The sequence below is a fragment of the Phascolarctos cinereus genome, unplaced genomic scaffold (genome assembly GCF_003287225.1).
Source record: "Phascolarctos cinereus isolate Bilbo 61053 unplaced genomic scaffold, phaCin_HiC Scaffold_2;HRSCAF=192, whole genome shotgun sequence".
NCBI classification, from domain to species: domain Eukaryota; kingdom Metazoa; phylum Chordata; class Mammalia; order Diprotodontia; family Phascolarctidae; genus Phascolarctos; species Phascolarctos cinereus.
Genome location: NW_027555625.1, coordinates 384,068,633 through 384,085,310, shown reverse-complemented (window position 1 = coordinate 384,085,310; position 16,678 = coordinate 384,068,633). Strand labels below are relative to the sequence as shown.

Below are 16,678 nucleotides of genomic sequence, written 5' to 3'. Positions count from 1 at the left end.
TGAGAAGTGGGGAGGGGATTAGAGGTCAAGATCAGAGTGAAAGCAAGAATATTCACAAGTGATTTATGAAGAGATTGGAGCGACCCTACTGGTCTGTGTGGGCCCTATGGCTCCCGCTTCTCACCCTCCACTGGAAGAGCAGCTCAATCCCTGATGATGAACAAGGGTATTCGTTCCACTTTGCTTATTCCTTCAGTGTTTTGGGGACCTCTCCACACCAGCTGAGAAGGGACCCATGACTGAGCCTAGACACCCATTGCTTGGAAAGGTGATGCCAGCTAGGGGAGCCGAAGGCTAATTTTCCTCACTTTTTCTCTCTTCCTAGAATGACACATCTGGAGAGTACAAAAAAGCCCTGCTGAAGTTGTGTGGTGGGGATGATGAGTAAGTCACCATCTGTACCCTTCTTCTGGAGGGAAGAGAATGGCCCACCCCTTGTAGGATCAAGGTCAGGAGAAGAGGTCACAGCAGGTCGTGAAAGTGGGGAGGGAAGAGCCATATTGGTCCCTCCTTTTTATTGCCTCACACCCCAAGCGAGGAGAGTGAGTAGTTCATGGGAAGAAGGTTCAAGGTCCAGTATGACACTGGGGGAGGGGAGAGAGTAAGGATATTTTGGTGAGCTCTGTCTCCATAATGTGTGATTTTTCTGTGTATGTTTGCATGCATGGGTAGTGTTTTCCTCACTGTTCCTGAGGCTAGGACTCTTAACAGCTCAGGCTTTTGGCCAGGGCTGAGCTAAGCCTTCTTTCCGTTTGGTCCCTCTAGTCCATATTTTTGGGTGATCTTCATACCTGGAGACCCCAACACTGGGGGGGGGGGTAAATCCAGAATGTGTCATGGGGTTCAGTAGGCCAGTGAGAAAAGAGTCCTAAGTGCAAGGAAGAAGCCTCCGGTGTGTAAGGGAGGGCCAAGCTAGCTCTTCCGGAGAAGGGCCAAGGCCAAGAATCAAACATTCTTATCTCTATATGGCTGCATATACTGTTCAATTAAACAAATGCCTAAATGTTTACTGGGTGTGGAGGAGAGAGAGGGAAGGAAGAGTTTGTGGTATAGTAAACAGTGCTGGGCTTGGAGTCAAGAAGACCTGAATTCAAATCCTATCTCTGACTCTTGCTAGCCTTGTGACTTTGAACATGTCACTGATCTTCCATGGGCCTTAGACAGCTCCCTAGAATTTACTAATCTGTGACTATGTCGCTCTCTTTTGTGGAGGGCGTTCCTACACACAATTCTCAGCTGACTAAATGACAGTCAAATTATGTGTTAAGTCATATGATGTGAAAGAGAAAGACGCATATCCAATGTACAGGTGCCAGTGTGTGTGATTAGATTTGTGTGACTGTATATCTGTATATGTGGATACCATGCTGAGTATGACTATGGTTACCCCAGCTGTGTGTCTGTGGGTGTAACAATGATGACCTTGAATCCTCCAGTTCCCTAAAGCTCAGCCCTGGAGTATGTACTGGGGTTGATGTCAGCTTAATTAGCAGACCTTCCCTGAGTGCATGTTGTATTCAGAATCTTGTAATAACCCCCGAGGTAGATACCAAGACAGGTAAGGTCCCTAACCCGCAGAGCCAAGAATCGCCTACCATGCTGGACCTATGTGGGCTTGCCATGGGATGAGGAATCAGGCCTTCACTCAGCAAAGCAGAAGGGACTTTCCCAGTGAGGATGTCCTTCAACAAGCTTCTCTAAACAGTGTGGCTAATGCAGGGAAGAGCCTCCAGTGGTAGCCTGTGGGGAAGGGGAGGGGGACACCGTCCTTCTCTTAGTGTTGGAAATAGCCACCTGCCTCCTTCCCCAGGGTAAGTAAAGATGAACACTTTATGGAATTAAACAGTACCTAGGTAGCTGACTATGTATGTTGACCTCCCTTTATGCAACCATTCAGTTCCTAAGCTGACACTTTTAAAATTAAGTCCTATTTTAAACACAGTGGAGGATTACTGTCTAAAGTATCCCCCAGTGAATTCTTTTTTAAAGGATAAACCTAAATTTCTCTCTGGGTTTTTTCTGAATTTTTCTGTATTGGGTTTGCATAAAGTGAGGTTCCTCTAAATCTTTTGGGGGATGAAGTAGAGTATTTCACGGCTACTTAGATGGCCCTGGGGAAGGGAGGCTGCAGTGTTCTCCCCTCAGGCTCCAAAATAAAACGAGGGCTCAGCCTCATGTGTGCCCTTGGGGGAGGGGGCTGGAGTATGTTTGATTGACGGGTCGAGCCCTTCCTCACCACACCTGTCCTCTTCCTTCCCCCACCCCCTCCCTTCCAGTGCTGCAGGCCAGTTCTTCCCAGAGGCAGCGAAGGTGGCATATCAGATGTGGGAGCTAAGTGCAGTGGCCCGAGTGGAGGTCAGATCCGGGCCCCCACCCTCCCTTTCCTGCTTGCACCCTGGACCACGTGGCTTTTTCTCTCTGACAGCTGGCTCCCACCTTCTCCTTTTCTGGCTCCGGGCTCCCCCTGGTGGCCAGTGGGAGGTGCTGGGACAAACACTAAGGCTTCCTTTTCTTCCAAGTGATGGCGGCGCTGAAATTCTTGCATCAATTCCTTTACCTAATGGGCTGGAAGGTTTTGGGGAAACTGTTAACCACTAACAGGGATTGCTGAAGCAAGATGGACTAATTCTTCTAAAAAGTCTTCCTCAGCCCACTGCTGATGGCCAGGGCTTTGATGCATGAGAGCAGAGATCAAACTGGCTTGGGCAGACTCTGCCATGGGTCCCCGAAAATCTGTGACCCTATAATGAGGCTCCCAGGGTCCTTTATATACCTCTGTAAGGAGCCTATGTAAATAGGCTCGGGAATATTGGAAGTAAATCATTACCCCAGTGCTGACTCCCCTTCCTTCCCCATCAGGTGGGGTTGTGGTCTAGAGAAACTGATGAAAGGGGAAAAAAAGGTAAATTGGGCAAGGGACAGGACTAAGGGAACCAGGGAGAGAGAGCTGAAAGGCCAGCCCCAGAGGAACGAGTGTTTCCCTGACCTTAACAGCTAGAAGTGCTAGACAGGTAGTCAGGAGACCGGAGTTCTAGTGTTGGCTTTGCCATTGACAGGAGCATTGGGCAAGTTTTCTCACCTGTAAAATGAGGGATTTGAACTTGGTATCTCCAAGGTCCCTTCTAGCTCATTCTCTGATTCCATGTAATCCAAAGCTTCAGACAGCCTCTATCACCTGGAACTCTTTGCTTTTCAAGAACACCACTGTATATGCACTGCTGCCCTGAGCCATGGTGGTCTCTTTCTCTGTCTGCCTGTCAGGAGTGCAGGGTCTGTTTGCTGTGCTCCTACTCCTCACTCCCTCCTCCTGCCGGTTGCTTGGCCCAGCACTTGCTGGGAAACCCCCTTTCCTACTCTAGGGCTCCAGGGGAGGCCTTTTAACATCCCGCTTAGCTCTCTCTTGCTTCTTCTAGCTCAAGGGAACAGTACGTCCAGCCCCAAATTTTGACCCAGAAGCAGATGCAAAGGCCCTGAGGAAGGCCATGAAAGGCCTAGGTAAGAGGAATGCTGGTGGGGCTTATGGGGGAGAGACTGGTAAAAAGAGCTGGGTGTAACAAGGGCAGGCTTTAGAACTAGAGGCTTTATAAACAAACAAGACTTTCTTCTGATCCTTAACTTATTTGAGTAAAGATGAAGAGCATAGAATATTGGAAAGAAAGCAGCTTGAGAGTCAGGAGAGAGATGGATTCCAGTATTTCATCTGCTACCAGCTCTGTGATTTGGGGCAAATTCAGATTTTGGCCTCTCTTTCTCTGTAAAATAGAAGAAATAGTTTTTGCCCTACTGAAATAAATCATGAGATGGTATGATAAAATATGTGGCAGTGCTATGAAAAAAAAAAGTACACCCCTGCAAATGTCTGATATCAGTCATGATCTCGCTACCCGCAAATAGGGCTGTGTCCAGTGAGGAGCTAATGAATTAAGTGCTACGTTCTGCCATCTAGAGGCCACCTCCTACTCTGCCTAGAGAACTTAGTAGAGGAGGAAAGGAAGGTCTGGGATCCCTGATAGGATCCAGATGCTCATGGGATCACAGAATCTCTGAGCTAGAAAGAGACCTTCCCCACCCACTGCAAAGCCATTTAAAAGAAAAATTACATAGTTTTTTTTCCAACTAGCAAAAATCAGCTTTCTCTCCCCCAAAGCCGTTTAATCTAACCATCCCACCTTTGCTTGAAGACTTCCAGGAAGCAGAGAATCCACTTCCTCCCATTCCGTCTTTGACCAGTTTGTTTTTCATACGTTCATATTCAATATGTTTCTCTGCTACTTCCACTCTTTGCTCCTCATTCTGCCTTCTGAAGGCAAATTGACTAAGACTAAGCCTGAGACCTCTTTTGTCATGACACTCCTTCAAATACTTGCAGACGGCTGTCCTGTGTCCCACAGGATTTTCTCTAGGCTAGGCATCTGCCATTCCTCCAACCAGTGTTTTATACAGCATCATCTTGAGACCTTTCATCCTGGCTACCTTCCTCAGAACTGCCTCTCTTCAGTGCCCTTCCTGAGATGTGGCTGCTATAACTGAACACAGAACTCCCAAGGTGGCCTGATCGGGTCAGGGCACAGTGGGTCAATCACCTCTCTTATTCTGGACACAACCTCCCAATGCAGTGTAGGATTATTTGGCTCTTGAGGCAGCCAGGCGGTACAGTGGATAGAGCACTGGCCCTGGAGTCAGGAGGACCTGAGTTCAAATCCAGCCTCAGACACATAACAAGCACTAGCTGTGTGACCCTGGGCAAGTCACTGAACTCCAATTGCCTCTTGCCCCCCAAGCCAAAAAAAAAAAGAGTATTGGACTCTTTTGTCTGCTACCCAGGACTGCTGACTCCTATTAAGCTTGTAGCACACTAAAACCTTCCATTTCTTTTCACATGGATGACTTAACCACTACTTGATGCCTTTGAAGTTGATTACTTGAACCAAGTGTAGGACTTCAGTTATCCCTATTACATTTTATCTCCTAAGACCCCATCCACTTTCTTACCTGTCAAGGTATGTATTTGGATTCTGACTCTGTCATCCAACATGTTAGCCATCCCACTCAGCATTGTATCATCTTCAGATTTGATAAGCATGGGTTCATTTAAGTTATTGATTTAAAAAAAAACATTGCAAGGCACAGGACCAAGGACAGATCACTGAAACATTTCACATTCCTTCTACATTGAAGTTGGTCTGGTCATTTAGTTCCAAATGCTGCTAAGAGTCTCATCTCCCCTACCTTTCTTGATCTTCAAGTCAGCAAGCATTTATTAAGCACTTACTGTGTGCCAGGCACCGTACTAGGTCCTGAGGATACAAAGACAAAAATGAAATAATTCCCTGCCCTTGAGGAACTTACGTTCTATATATAAATACATAGATAAGTAATATCCATGTATGTGTATGTATGCATATATACGTGTATCTATACAGATCCATGTGTTGTATATATGCATATATCAGACATATCATAAAAAGGGGCACTAATCTGAGAAAGCAGGAAATGCCTCTTGAACTGAGCCTTGAAGGGACCAAGAAAGAGATAGAGGGAGAAGGTACCAGTCTGTAGTGGGGGCAGGGGAGAGAACCTACACAAAGGAGCTTGAAGAGAGAATGCTATATATGGGGAATAGTAAGTATGTCAGGTTGGCCAGAATATAGAATATGTGAGAGGGAGAGATATATAATCAGAACAAAGAGATAGGCTAGAACCAGGCCATAAAGAGCTTTAAATGCCAAACAGAGGAGTTTCTATTTTATACCCAAGCCCACAAGGAGCCATTGAAGGCTCTTGAGTAAGTGCTCGACTTGATCAAACCTATGCCTTGGGATATCTATTTGGCAATATGTGGAAAACAAATTAGAGAGGGACCGATTAGGAAGTAGTCCAGGAGAGAGGTGATAAGAGCCTGAGCTCAAGTGGTAGCTATGTAAGTGGAGAGAATGGGACAAATGTGTGAGTACTTGGAGAGGACGAATCAATAAACTTTGACAACTTAGGGGATATGGTGAAGAGGTGAGGGCGACTCCTAGGTTGTGAACCTGGATGACGAGAAGAATGGTGTTGCCTTAGACTGAAATAGAGTCATTAGAAAGAAGAGTGGATTTAGGAGAAAAGATGTTAACAAGTTCTGTTTTCAATGTGTTGACTTGGAGCCGTCTACAGGATACCTTAGTGGAGATGTCCATCAGGCAGCTGGAATTGTGGGACCAGATTTCAGGAGAGAAATGAGGGATGGCTATATAGACTTGAGGGTCGTGGGATTAGAGATTATAGTGGAACCTATGAAAACTGATGAGATCACTGAGAGAGAGAGGAGAGATGAGGGCTCAGAACACAGCTCTGGAATATACCCACACGTAGTGGGTTGGACACAGGTGATGGTTTTACAAGAAGGACTGAGAAGAAATAACAAGTCAGACAGGTAGGGGCAGAACCACAACAAAGCAGTGTCACAAAATCATAGGAAGTGGTGTCCAGAATGAGAGAGTGATTCGCAAGGACAGTGTGAGGGACGTTGTCATATGCTGGCATTTATATAATGCTTTAAGGTTTACAAAGCATTTTACGTATATTGATTCATTTGATCCTCATAACTCTGTAAGGTAATTAATATTTCTTATTAACCCCATTTTATAGATGAGGAAACTGAGCCTGAGAGAGCTTCAGTCACTTGCCCAGGATCACACAGCTATTAAGTGTCTAAGGTGGAATTTGAACTCTGACTTCAAGTCCAACACTCTCCACTGAACTCCCTAGCTGCCTGCCATTAGGCATCTAGATAAATTATCTCTGTGGCATAACATTTTGTGTAGAATGCTGGACTTTAGGTCCAAAATCACTAGACTCAAATATTACCTCAGATACTTATTAACTGTGTGACCCTGGGTAAGTCACTAATTTCTCTTGACCTCAGTTCCTTTTCTGTAAAATGAGAGATTTAGACTCAATGGTTCCTTCCAGCCCTCTAAATCTGTGGTCCTAGGATTTACCAATCCAGTAACCTTGCCAAGAAAAGAAATTAGATTACTCTGGCATAATCTGTTGTTGATGAAGTCATGTTAGCATTTTATAATCACTACTTCTTTGTCTCAATGTTCACAAACCATCACCATTAATAATATATTCTATCATTTTCCAGAAGTCAAAGGCAAACTCACTACCCTACACTCTGCTGACTCTACTGTATTCGTTTACTGGAAAACCATTAAAATATCTCTAGTCCTATGACATCTTTTTTATTCTTTATGATTAAAAAAACCCCCAATAACAGTACATAAGCAGTTACTGTACTTTTAGATCCCTGGGCTGTAATTCACCCAGACTTGGAGATTTGAACGAACTCTTTAGGAGCAGCCAAGTGCCCTGGTGTCCCTACTTATTTTGGGTTTTAGGTCCTTATTATTTTTGTTCTGTCCTTTTCAGTCTAATGATTCAGTTAAAGAAAACAAAGAGGGAAACAATTCTGTCTTCACTCTATCATGATTTCATCTGCCCTGATCAATGATCCAGTCCCTTCTTTGATTTTCTTTTCCCCCAATATAGTGTTAAAGGCTTTTTTGTCATCCTTAACATACTTGCCCAGTCTCAGCTCATTCTGAGTTTTAGCTCTCCCAACACTATTTTTACTTCGGCATGGGATAGGTCTGTATTATTGTCTTCCATCTTCTACGAATGGCTCATAAAATCTGAGTTGGTCACTTCACACAAGTCTCTTTAGGAAGGCTCCCATTTTCCTCCTGTTGGAATGGTTGATGTTTTTGTCTTCTGAATTTCATTTTTCAGATCTTCTCATCCCTCTTGTACTGATCTCACATGTAGTATTTTATGCTGGTGATCTTATTGGTCCTTTCTCTGAACGTTCTGAGATCTGCTTTCCTAAAATCTACTATGTATATCTGACTATGCCCCACTTTCTTCCCTTCCTGTATCATGAATTCTTTTTTTTTTTTTTTGCTTAGGCAATTGGGGTTAAGTGACTTGCCCAAGGTCACACAGCTAGTAAGTGCCAAGTGTCTGAGGTCACATTTGAACTCAGGTCCTCCTGACTCCAAGGCCTGTATCATGAAATCTAAGAAGGAGTTGTTATCCCTCCCCCTGCTTCCAGGTCCTATATTTCTATTTCACCAACCATTTCATCCTTGTCAAAATCAGGTCCATTATAGCAATTCCATCTCTACCTTTTGAAAGATTACCTACTAGCCAGGAATTTTTTTACCTGCTCTCCTTTTGGAAAAGGGAACTTTAGTCCGTGTCTGGATATTTGAAGCCTTCCATCCCTTCTCCATCATGTTTCCATGCCAGGTCTGTTTGCTGAATTCATCTGTTTCTTCCTTCAGGTAGTCTCTAGTTATTTCCATGCCAATACCACCACCACTTTTTTACCAATATGTTCTCTGTTATGCTTCTTGTCCCTGCTTCAAGAGAGACAGCATGATGTAAAGGATAGAATAATGGGTTTGGAGTTGGGAAAACCTAGATTTTTATCTTGAGTCTGACACTACCTACCAGCGTGACCACGGGCAAGTTGTTTAACCTCTCTGGGCCTAAGTTTTTTCACCTGTGAAGTGTGGACAATAATACCCACAGTAGGTTTGATTTTCAAATGAAATAATGTATATAAAATTCGTAGCAAACTTTAAAGCACTATACAAATGTTCATTATTATTTTGTGGTTATTCAAAGTCTCCACTGATAGGGAACTCACTCCCTTTTGATACAGCCTGTCCCAGTTTTGAACCGCTTTTGTAGTTAGGAACTTATTTTTTATATTGCTCTAAAGGACTTTTCTCTTTAACTAGTCCCATGGATCCTGGTTCTACTCCTTTAGGCCACATTAAACAAATCTTTGACCCCTTCCACTCAAGAGCCTTTCAGATATCTGAAGACAGAGATCTTATTCTCCCTCCCTTCCCAACCGTCTCTCACCCCTTGATAAATCTTACCTTCTTTGGAGAGAAGAGAAATTCCTTCAGTTCCTGTAATGGATTCTCATGTGACATAACCATCCTTGCCACCCTCCTCTATGTATCTTCCAGCTAATCAGTGTCCCTTTGAAAACATGGTACTCAGCTGTGTACATAATATCGCAGGCAGCTGTGGTCTTCTTGGGGCAGAGGGCAGTGGAATTATCATCAACTTTGTTCTGGTTATTACGCCCCTGTTAATGACACTGGCTTTTTTTGGCTGCCATTTATATTGACCTTACAGTCCCCTCATATCCCTAGTGATATAATAAGGGAGGAATATAAAGCCTGTGGCTCAGAGGGAAACATCCTAGTTGGAGCCCCAGAGTTAAGCAATGGCTAGACACCACCCAGGTCAGGGAGGACTCTTGGAAGTTGCTAATCAGTGGAGGTGGGTACCATGTTACCAGGAGCTTGCTCAGGAGGAGAACCCGTGGGGTAGTTCTCTAGCCTGTCCTTCTGAATCCTCTTTGGCCATTTCAGGTACGGATGAGGACACCATTATTGACATCATCACACACCGAAGCAATGACCAGCGGCAGCAGATTCGACAGACTTTCAAGTCCCACTTTGGCCGGGTGAGGATCCTTTTCCTGACTCTGCACCCACTCACAGCTTGGACCAACTTCGTCCTTTTCCTTGGCCTCTTTTTGGCTCATCCTTATTAATATAACTGCTCGCTGTCTAATAGCCTATAGCAGTGTCTCTTCTCTAATGTGACAGAGACATTTTTGTTCACTCGCCTCAACCCGTGGGTAGTTTCCCCCTTGTGACTAATGCTGTGTGTTTGGGGGTGGTTGGTCAGGGCCCAGTTTGTGTTCTGGATTAGTTAGGGGAACAGTCCAGAGAACATACCAAAGCTAGCTGACCTGCTTGTGATTAAACCTGCGGCCTTATTCTCAACATCTCCTGTCTCACTCTAACCTCCTAAACTGCTGCATCTTAAAGTACCACCATTCCTGCCCCGACCCTATAGTACTATTCCCCTGACCCTGGGTGATCGCCTTCTCTTGCTGGGTAGGGGGAGAAACCCTTTTCTTCATCTTTGTTTTCCCCCCATATCCATTCTCTGCTTTGGCTTTGAAAAGGACCTGATGGCTGATTTGAAGTCTGAGATCTCAGGCAGCCTGGCGAAGCTCATCTTGGGCCTCATGATGCCCCCTGCACACTATGATGCCAAGCAACTGAAGAAGGCCATGGAGGTGCCATGTTGGGGAAGGGGAGGGGAAGTTTGGCCAGCACTGGATGACAGGGAGGGCGATCAGAGGACAACCTCCGTCACCCTATTCCTTCCCGCTGCCCATGTGACCCTGGGTGCTCTGTGCCAACGAACCAATGTTTCATTCCAGTAGACTCAGAAGGAGATAGGTGAGCAGAAACAGTAGTTAGAAGAAGGCCAGAGCCTCAAAAGAAATGTAATAAGAATGAAATTAAGACTGACCTGCCCTAGCCTGCATGGTGACACAAAAGAGGCAGGGGGTAGCCCCTTCTGGCTTTGAAGCGGAGCTGTGGCTGAGCCTTGCCTTTCCCCGTGGGCTTCTAGGGAGCTGGCACTGATGAACAGGCTCTGATTGAAATCCTGGCCACTCGAAACAACCAAGAAATCCGGGCCATCAATGAAGCTTATCAAGAAGGTAAGAGGATAAGGAAGTAAAGGGAGAGAGCCGGAACCAGGGAGATGGGGCAGGTTCTGGGCTGGGCCACAGGTGATGAGAATGGGAACGACAGAGGAAAGCTGGTGTGAGAGAGACTTCAGGTGCACGCTGACCGCCTCCCTGTGGGTTGTTAGGAGGGACGGCCTGGGCTTCCAAGTCCAGCTTGAGCTACGCGCCTTTGGTTTCCCTGTAGTAGTGCTGAGCCGCCCTGACGTTGCTCAGCCCCACGGCCTTCACATTTCTCTCTTCCCAGACTACCATAAATCCCTGGAGGATGACCTGACCTCAGACACATCCGGCCACCTGAAGAGGATCCTTGTCTCCCTAGCTACGGTAAGAGCTGGAGGTAGTGTCAGGTGTTCCTGTGTGCATGAAGGAATGAATGAATGATGGTCATTTATTCAGCTCCCATTATGTGCCATGCACTGTGCTGAGTGCCGGGAATACAAATAAAATCAAGCAAGCTAGTACATTCTAATGGGGGAAGAAAAGACATAAAATGGGGGTTAGAATGAGGGGCAGGGGTAGGGGAGGCATATGCACACGGTGATGTGGCAGCCTGTTTCCAGGTAAGAGAAAGTAGAAGCTCACCTCTCAAGAATCCAGGGTCCCAGGGACAGAGTTTGATTTTTTTTTTTGCCTTTTTTTTTTTGGTGAGGCAGTCAGGGTTAAGTGACTTGCCCAGGGTCACACAGCTAGTAAGTGTCAAGGGCCAGATTTGAACTCAGGTCCTCTTGACTCCAAGGCTGGAGCTCTATCCACTGCGCCACCTAGCTGCCCCTCAGATTTTGATTTCTGTTGAAAGGAAGACAAAGAGGATGGCCAAGGGCAGGCAAGATGGCCTGTACACTGCTGATGGGAGCTGGACACGGGGAATATGGAAGACTCCCTTCCCTATGCCCACCAGGAGAACAACTACAAAATCCTTTCTCAGTGAATACAAAGTGCTAAACTCCACCCTGGCTGATTGGTTGATCAGTCCTTTCAGTTGTGTCTGACTCCTGGTGACCCCATTTGGAGTTTTCTTGGCAAAGATACTGGTATGGTTTGCCATTTCCTTCTCTGGGTTATTTTACAGATGAGGAAACTGAGGCAAACAGGAGTAAGTGACTTACCCAGGGTCACACAGCTAATAAGTGTCCAAGGGTGGATTTGAACCCAGGAAGCTGAGTCTTCCTGATGCCAGGCCCAGCGTTGCACCACCTAGTTACTCCCTAGAGTAGGGAGATAGGTGAATTGTTCATCCCTTGGCTTCATACAGTGCTTAACAGTTTATAAAGCTATTTCCTGTCCATTATGTCATATGATTCTCATATAGAAACTATGGGAGGGTGGACTGGGTGAAGATTACCACACACATTTAATAGATTGGGAAACCAAAACTTGGAATGGGAATGTGACTTGCCCGAGATCACCCTTGGTGAGTTGGTAGTAGAGCTGAGATCCAGAGTCTGGCTGTTACTCCTTGCCCAGCAGCCCACTGCCTCCTCCGAGGTACCTCAGGTAGCTATCTTAGCTTGAATAGACAGAAGGAAGAGAGCCATTGTCTTAAGATCGTAGCTGAAAAGGACATTATAGAGACAATGGTGATAGTCATCCGCATTTCTAGCATACTTTGAGGTGATAATTTCCAACCTTCTCATTTTCTTTTTTCTAAAATTTATTGATACATTGTATTTTGATAAGACAGGTACTTCTCTTTACAGCGTTGTTATTGTATAATTAGGGCAGCTAGGTGGCACAGTAGATAGAATGGTGGGACTGGTGTCAGGAAGACTCAGCTTCCTGGGTTCAAATGTGATGTCAGATGCTTACTAGCTGTGTGACCCTGGGCAAGTCACTTAACCCTGTTTGCCTCAGTTTCCTCATCTGTAAAATGAGCTAGAGTAGGAAAGGGCAAATCACTCCAGCATCTCTGCCAAGAAAACCCCAAGTAGGGTCATGAAGAGTTGGACATAACAGAAAAACAAATGAAGAACAATGTTGTGTGAATTGTTCTCTTGGTTCTGCTTACTTCATTCTGGATCAGTTCAAACAAGTCTTCCCAAGCTTCTAGGAAACCATGCTCTTTATCATTTCTTACAGCACAGTAGTGTTCCATCACATTTACATACCACGGTTCATTCAGCTATTCCTCGGTACCTGAGCAAATGCTTCTTTGCCACCACAAAAAGAGTACCTGTAAAGATTTTTGTACCTGTTGGCCTTTTCCTTCTCTGATCTCTTTGGAGGTATAGCCCTAGTAGTGGTATTGGAAGGTCAAAGAATATGCACAATTTAGTAACTTTGGGGGCATAGTTCCAAATTATTCTCCAAAATGGTTGTACAGATTCACAGCTCTCCTCCGACTGTGCATCAACGTGCCTGTTTTCTTCCAGTCCCACCAGCATTTATCATTTTTCTTTTTTGTCAACTTTGCCAATTTGATGGGTATGAAGGAGGATCTCAGAGTTGATTTAATTTGGATTTCTCTAGTTATTTGTGATTTAGAACATTTTTTCATATGGCTATGGATTTCTCTTTTTGAAAAAATGCCCTAACAGGCACCTCCTCACAGATATCTTAAGCCCCTTTACAAAATGCATTCCTGAGAAGAGAGTCTGTCAGTTAGTAACAGAAAGGAGGAATGTGTCCTTTAACTTTGTCATTAGGGCACTAACCTTCACTGCTAGTTCATTGGGGTTTTTAAAATTTTTTAAAATTTTTTTGCTAGGCAGTCAGGGTTAAGTGACTTACCTAAGGTCACACAGCTAGTAAGTATCAAGTGTCTGAGGCTGGGTTCGAACTCAGGTCCTCCTGACTCCAAGGCTGGAGCTCTATCCACTGTGCCACCTAGCTGCCCCGAGTTTTTTAAATTTATTGACATCTTTTGTTTTCATGTCATTTTTGTTCCTTCTTATGTTCTTCCCCCCCCCCACTTCCTATCCATCAAGACATCGCTTTACCACAGAATGAAAAAGGAAAAGAAAAGCAGATCAGCAAATCTAATCCAAACTGTCACTCAAGCGTGACAGTCCTCGGCCTGCAGTGCTGCACACTTAACAGCCTCCAGCCTCTTCTTCCATGTCAACTTTTTGGCTACTGCATTTGGCCTGAATTTTTTGTTGCCCTTTAGAGCTGTCTTTACAGCTTCATGGGGCAGCTAGGTGGTGCCATAGTGCACAGAGCGCTGGGCCTGGAGTCAGGCAGACTCGTCTTTCTGAGTTCAAATCTGGCCTCAAACACTTAGTAGCTGTGTGACCCTGGACAAGTCACTCAACCCTGTTTGCCTCAGTTTCTTCATCTGTAAAATGAGCTGGAGAAGGAAATGGCAAACTGCTCTGGTATCTTTGCCAAGAAAACCCCAAATGGGATCATGAAGAGTGGGAAAGAACTGAACAACATTCAGTAAGCTCCGGTCACTCTCAGTTACCTCCAGGAACAAATGGGAAGTGCTTTGACGTTTAAAGCTCATCACAACCTGGCCCATTTCTATCTTTCCTGTCTTCTTATCCCTCAGTCCCCTCCCCACACTCTTTGATCCAGCCACACTAGCTTCCTTAAGAGCTCCTCAAACCAGGCACTCCTGTCAAACATGAAACTACTGTTTTGTGCCTTTGCACTCACTGGCTGGCCCTCCGTACCCAGAATATTCTCCCTCTTCAGTTTCACATCTTAGACTCGACTCAGATCTCATAGCAGGCTTTTTCAATTCCCCCCGGCTATTCTTGCCTTCTGCTGTAAGGTAACCTTCCCTCTACTCTGTGTATGTCATGTATGGACCTAGTTATTTACATTTATTGTCTCCCTTGATGGACTATGAGCTCCTTGACAGCAGGGACTATGTTTGCCTTTTTTTTTTGTATCCCTAGCACTTAAACCCTGTGCCAGGCACAAAAGTGAAGGCTTAATAACTGATGTTGACTGAACGGACTGTTACGAATGTTTTTGTATTGATGAGACTTTTGCTGTCTTCTCATTTCTTGGCTTTATAGTCCCAGTAATAAGGTCTCAGGGTCAAAGTATGAACAAGTTAGCTTTTCTTTTCTTTGAGGCTGTTGGGATAAAGTGACTTGCCCAGGGTCACACAGCTAGTAAGTACCTGAGGCTGGGTTCCAACTCAGGTCCTCCTGACTCCAGAGTCTGCGCTCTATCCACTATGCCACCTGGCTGCCCTACAAGTTAGCTTTTCTTGCAAAATTCCAAATTATTTTTCTAGAGCAGCCAAATCAATTTACAGCTCTACCAGTATTCAATTAGCGTGCCTGTGTCTTCTTACTTAGCTCCTCCGACAATGAAACTTCCTGTCCTTTAACATTTTTGCTAGCTTAGTGATTGTGAGGCGATACTTCAGCAAACTTCTCCATTAACAGATGAGGAAACGGAGGTTCAGAGTGGTTACGTGCTAATTGCTACCTGGGTGACTTTGAGCAAGTCATGCAAGAGTTGAACTCAGGTTCAAGTGTGATCACACACTTGATATTTCCCCTTCCTAACTGCCTTTATCAGTGTTCCCTTGAAGTTATCAAGGAAGGCTTCCTGGAGGAGATAGAATCAGTAATGGGCTTTGTGTTAAAATTATTTTGTCCTATTTCATGAACTCCATACTAAACTGTGAGCTAGGGTAGGGGTGGAAGGCAGAGACTGTACCTTTTTTTCCCCTCTTGTATTTCTCCTTCCTCTTGTTTAACGTAGGGCTGGTCACTGTCCACTCAGTACATTTGTGGTAATTGATCAATATTCTTTCCTGTTTCCACTACAGGGGAACCGTGATGAGGGACCTGAAAATTCAGAGCAGGCCCGAGAGGATGCCCAGGTGAGACTTCATGAGACCCCTTCTGGGATATTTTATGGGGCTGCTATTCTGATGGAAAGTTCTGTCCCTGGGAAGAAGCCATCCTAGCCCCAGGGAACTGGCATTTCCTTCTTTGGAAAATGCTTCATCCAAAGAGAGGAAGAAAGGGAAGGTCTGGAAGCCCCTATGCTGTGGTATGGGCTGGTAGCCAGGTGGTGTCCTGAGTAGTTCTGACTTTGGGCCCTCAGTTGCCCTACCTGCAAAATAGAAGCATTGTCTAGGCAGATAGGGAGGCTAGATACCATCCCTTAGACAGAAGTGGGCTTGGGGGCACATTGGGGTCTCCTGGCTGCTTTGCTTTGATAACATGGCTTAGTGTGGCTGTCTCTGGGGCTGGGATGCTTCCTTCCCAAAGCTAGAACCATCTTTCCTTTGTTCAGGGACTTGTTTTTGCTATCTTTTGCACCAGTGGGAGCTCCTGGTGATAGGCAAGCCAGCCTGCTTATGCCAAGAGAGCCTGCCCTAACATAACTGCTGTCCTTAACTGGGTGTTTTGGTTTCCCTTCCCTGCCACACACACACACACACACACACACACACACACACACACACTCTCACTATCTCCCACTTGCTAGAAAACATGATAATAGTTTGGAAATGAGAATTGGAGCTACAATCAAGTTATCAGATCAAATTTCTGGAATTAGAAACATTTATAAACAATACCCTCATCTATAAACATAAAATGGAAAGAAAACCCGGAGTCAGATCTGGGTTCCAGTCCAGACCAGAATTACTGCACAAACTAGCTGTGTGACTGTAATAAATCTCCTTCCCCTCCCTGGGCCTCTTTTTCTTTATCTATAAAATCTTTTTTTGGTGTAGCAGGAAAGAAGAAGATAGACTTGATAATGTGTTCTAAGATGTCTTCCAGTTCTGGCATTCCATAGTCTAAGGGACCAAGTCCTGCTCCGATTTTCTCTGTTCTGTCGTCAGAATGTCTGGCATCAAATTCAAACAAAAAACCCTATGTAAGGGGCCACTGAACCTTACATAAAAATCCCTGCAGGCCACATATTGACTTAGAAAACCATGTTGACATGGTATATGTTCTATTTTAATTTATTTTGTTAAATATTTCCCCCATTACATTTTAATCTGGTTTGGGCAACGCTTGGGAATGTTGCACATATTTGACACCTCTGCCATAAAGCACTAATGTTCTATATTTAAAGATTCAATGCCAGAGAGAGGGATGATCTCCTTTTTCTCCTGCTGCCTCAAAGAACTTA

At 44.9% G+C, this 16,678-nt stretch overlaps 1 protein-coding gene across 2 annotated transcripts in view; it reads left to right on the top strand.

The window, feature by feature from the left end:
* ANXA6 (annexin A6) overlaps positions 1–16,678 on the top strand; it is a 58,539-nt gene that overhangs the window by 34,894 nt on the left and 6,967 nt on the right. For both annotated transcript variants that reach the window (XM_020964259.2, XM_020964258.2), the window contains exons 13-20: positions 326–384; positions 2,277–2,355; positions 3,414–3,495; positions 9,441–9,535; positions 10,046–10,159; positions 10,501–10,591; positions 10,866–10,945; positions 15,354–15,407. In XM_020964259.2, the coding sequence (XP_020819918.1) occupies positions 326–384; positions 2,277–2,355; positions 3,414–3,495; positions 9,441–9,535; positions 10,046–10,159; positions 10,501–10,591; positions 10,866–10,945; positions 15,354–15,407 (654 nt within the window). The remainder of the gene's footprint in view (positions 1–325; positions 385–2,276; positions 2,356–3,413; positions 3,496–9,440; positions 9,536–10,045; positions 10,160–10,500; positions 10,592–10,865; positions 10,946–15,353; positions 15,408–16,678) is intronic.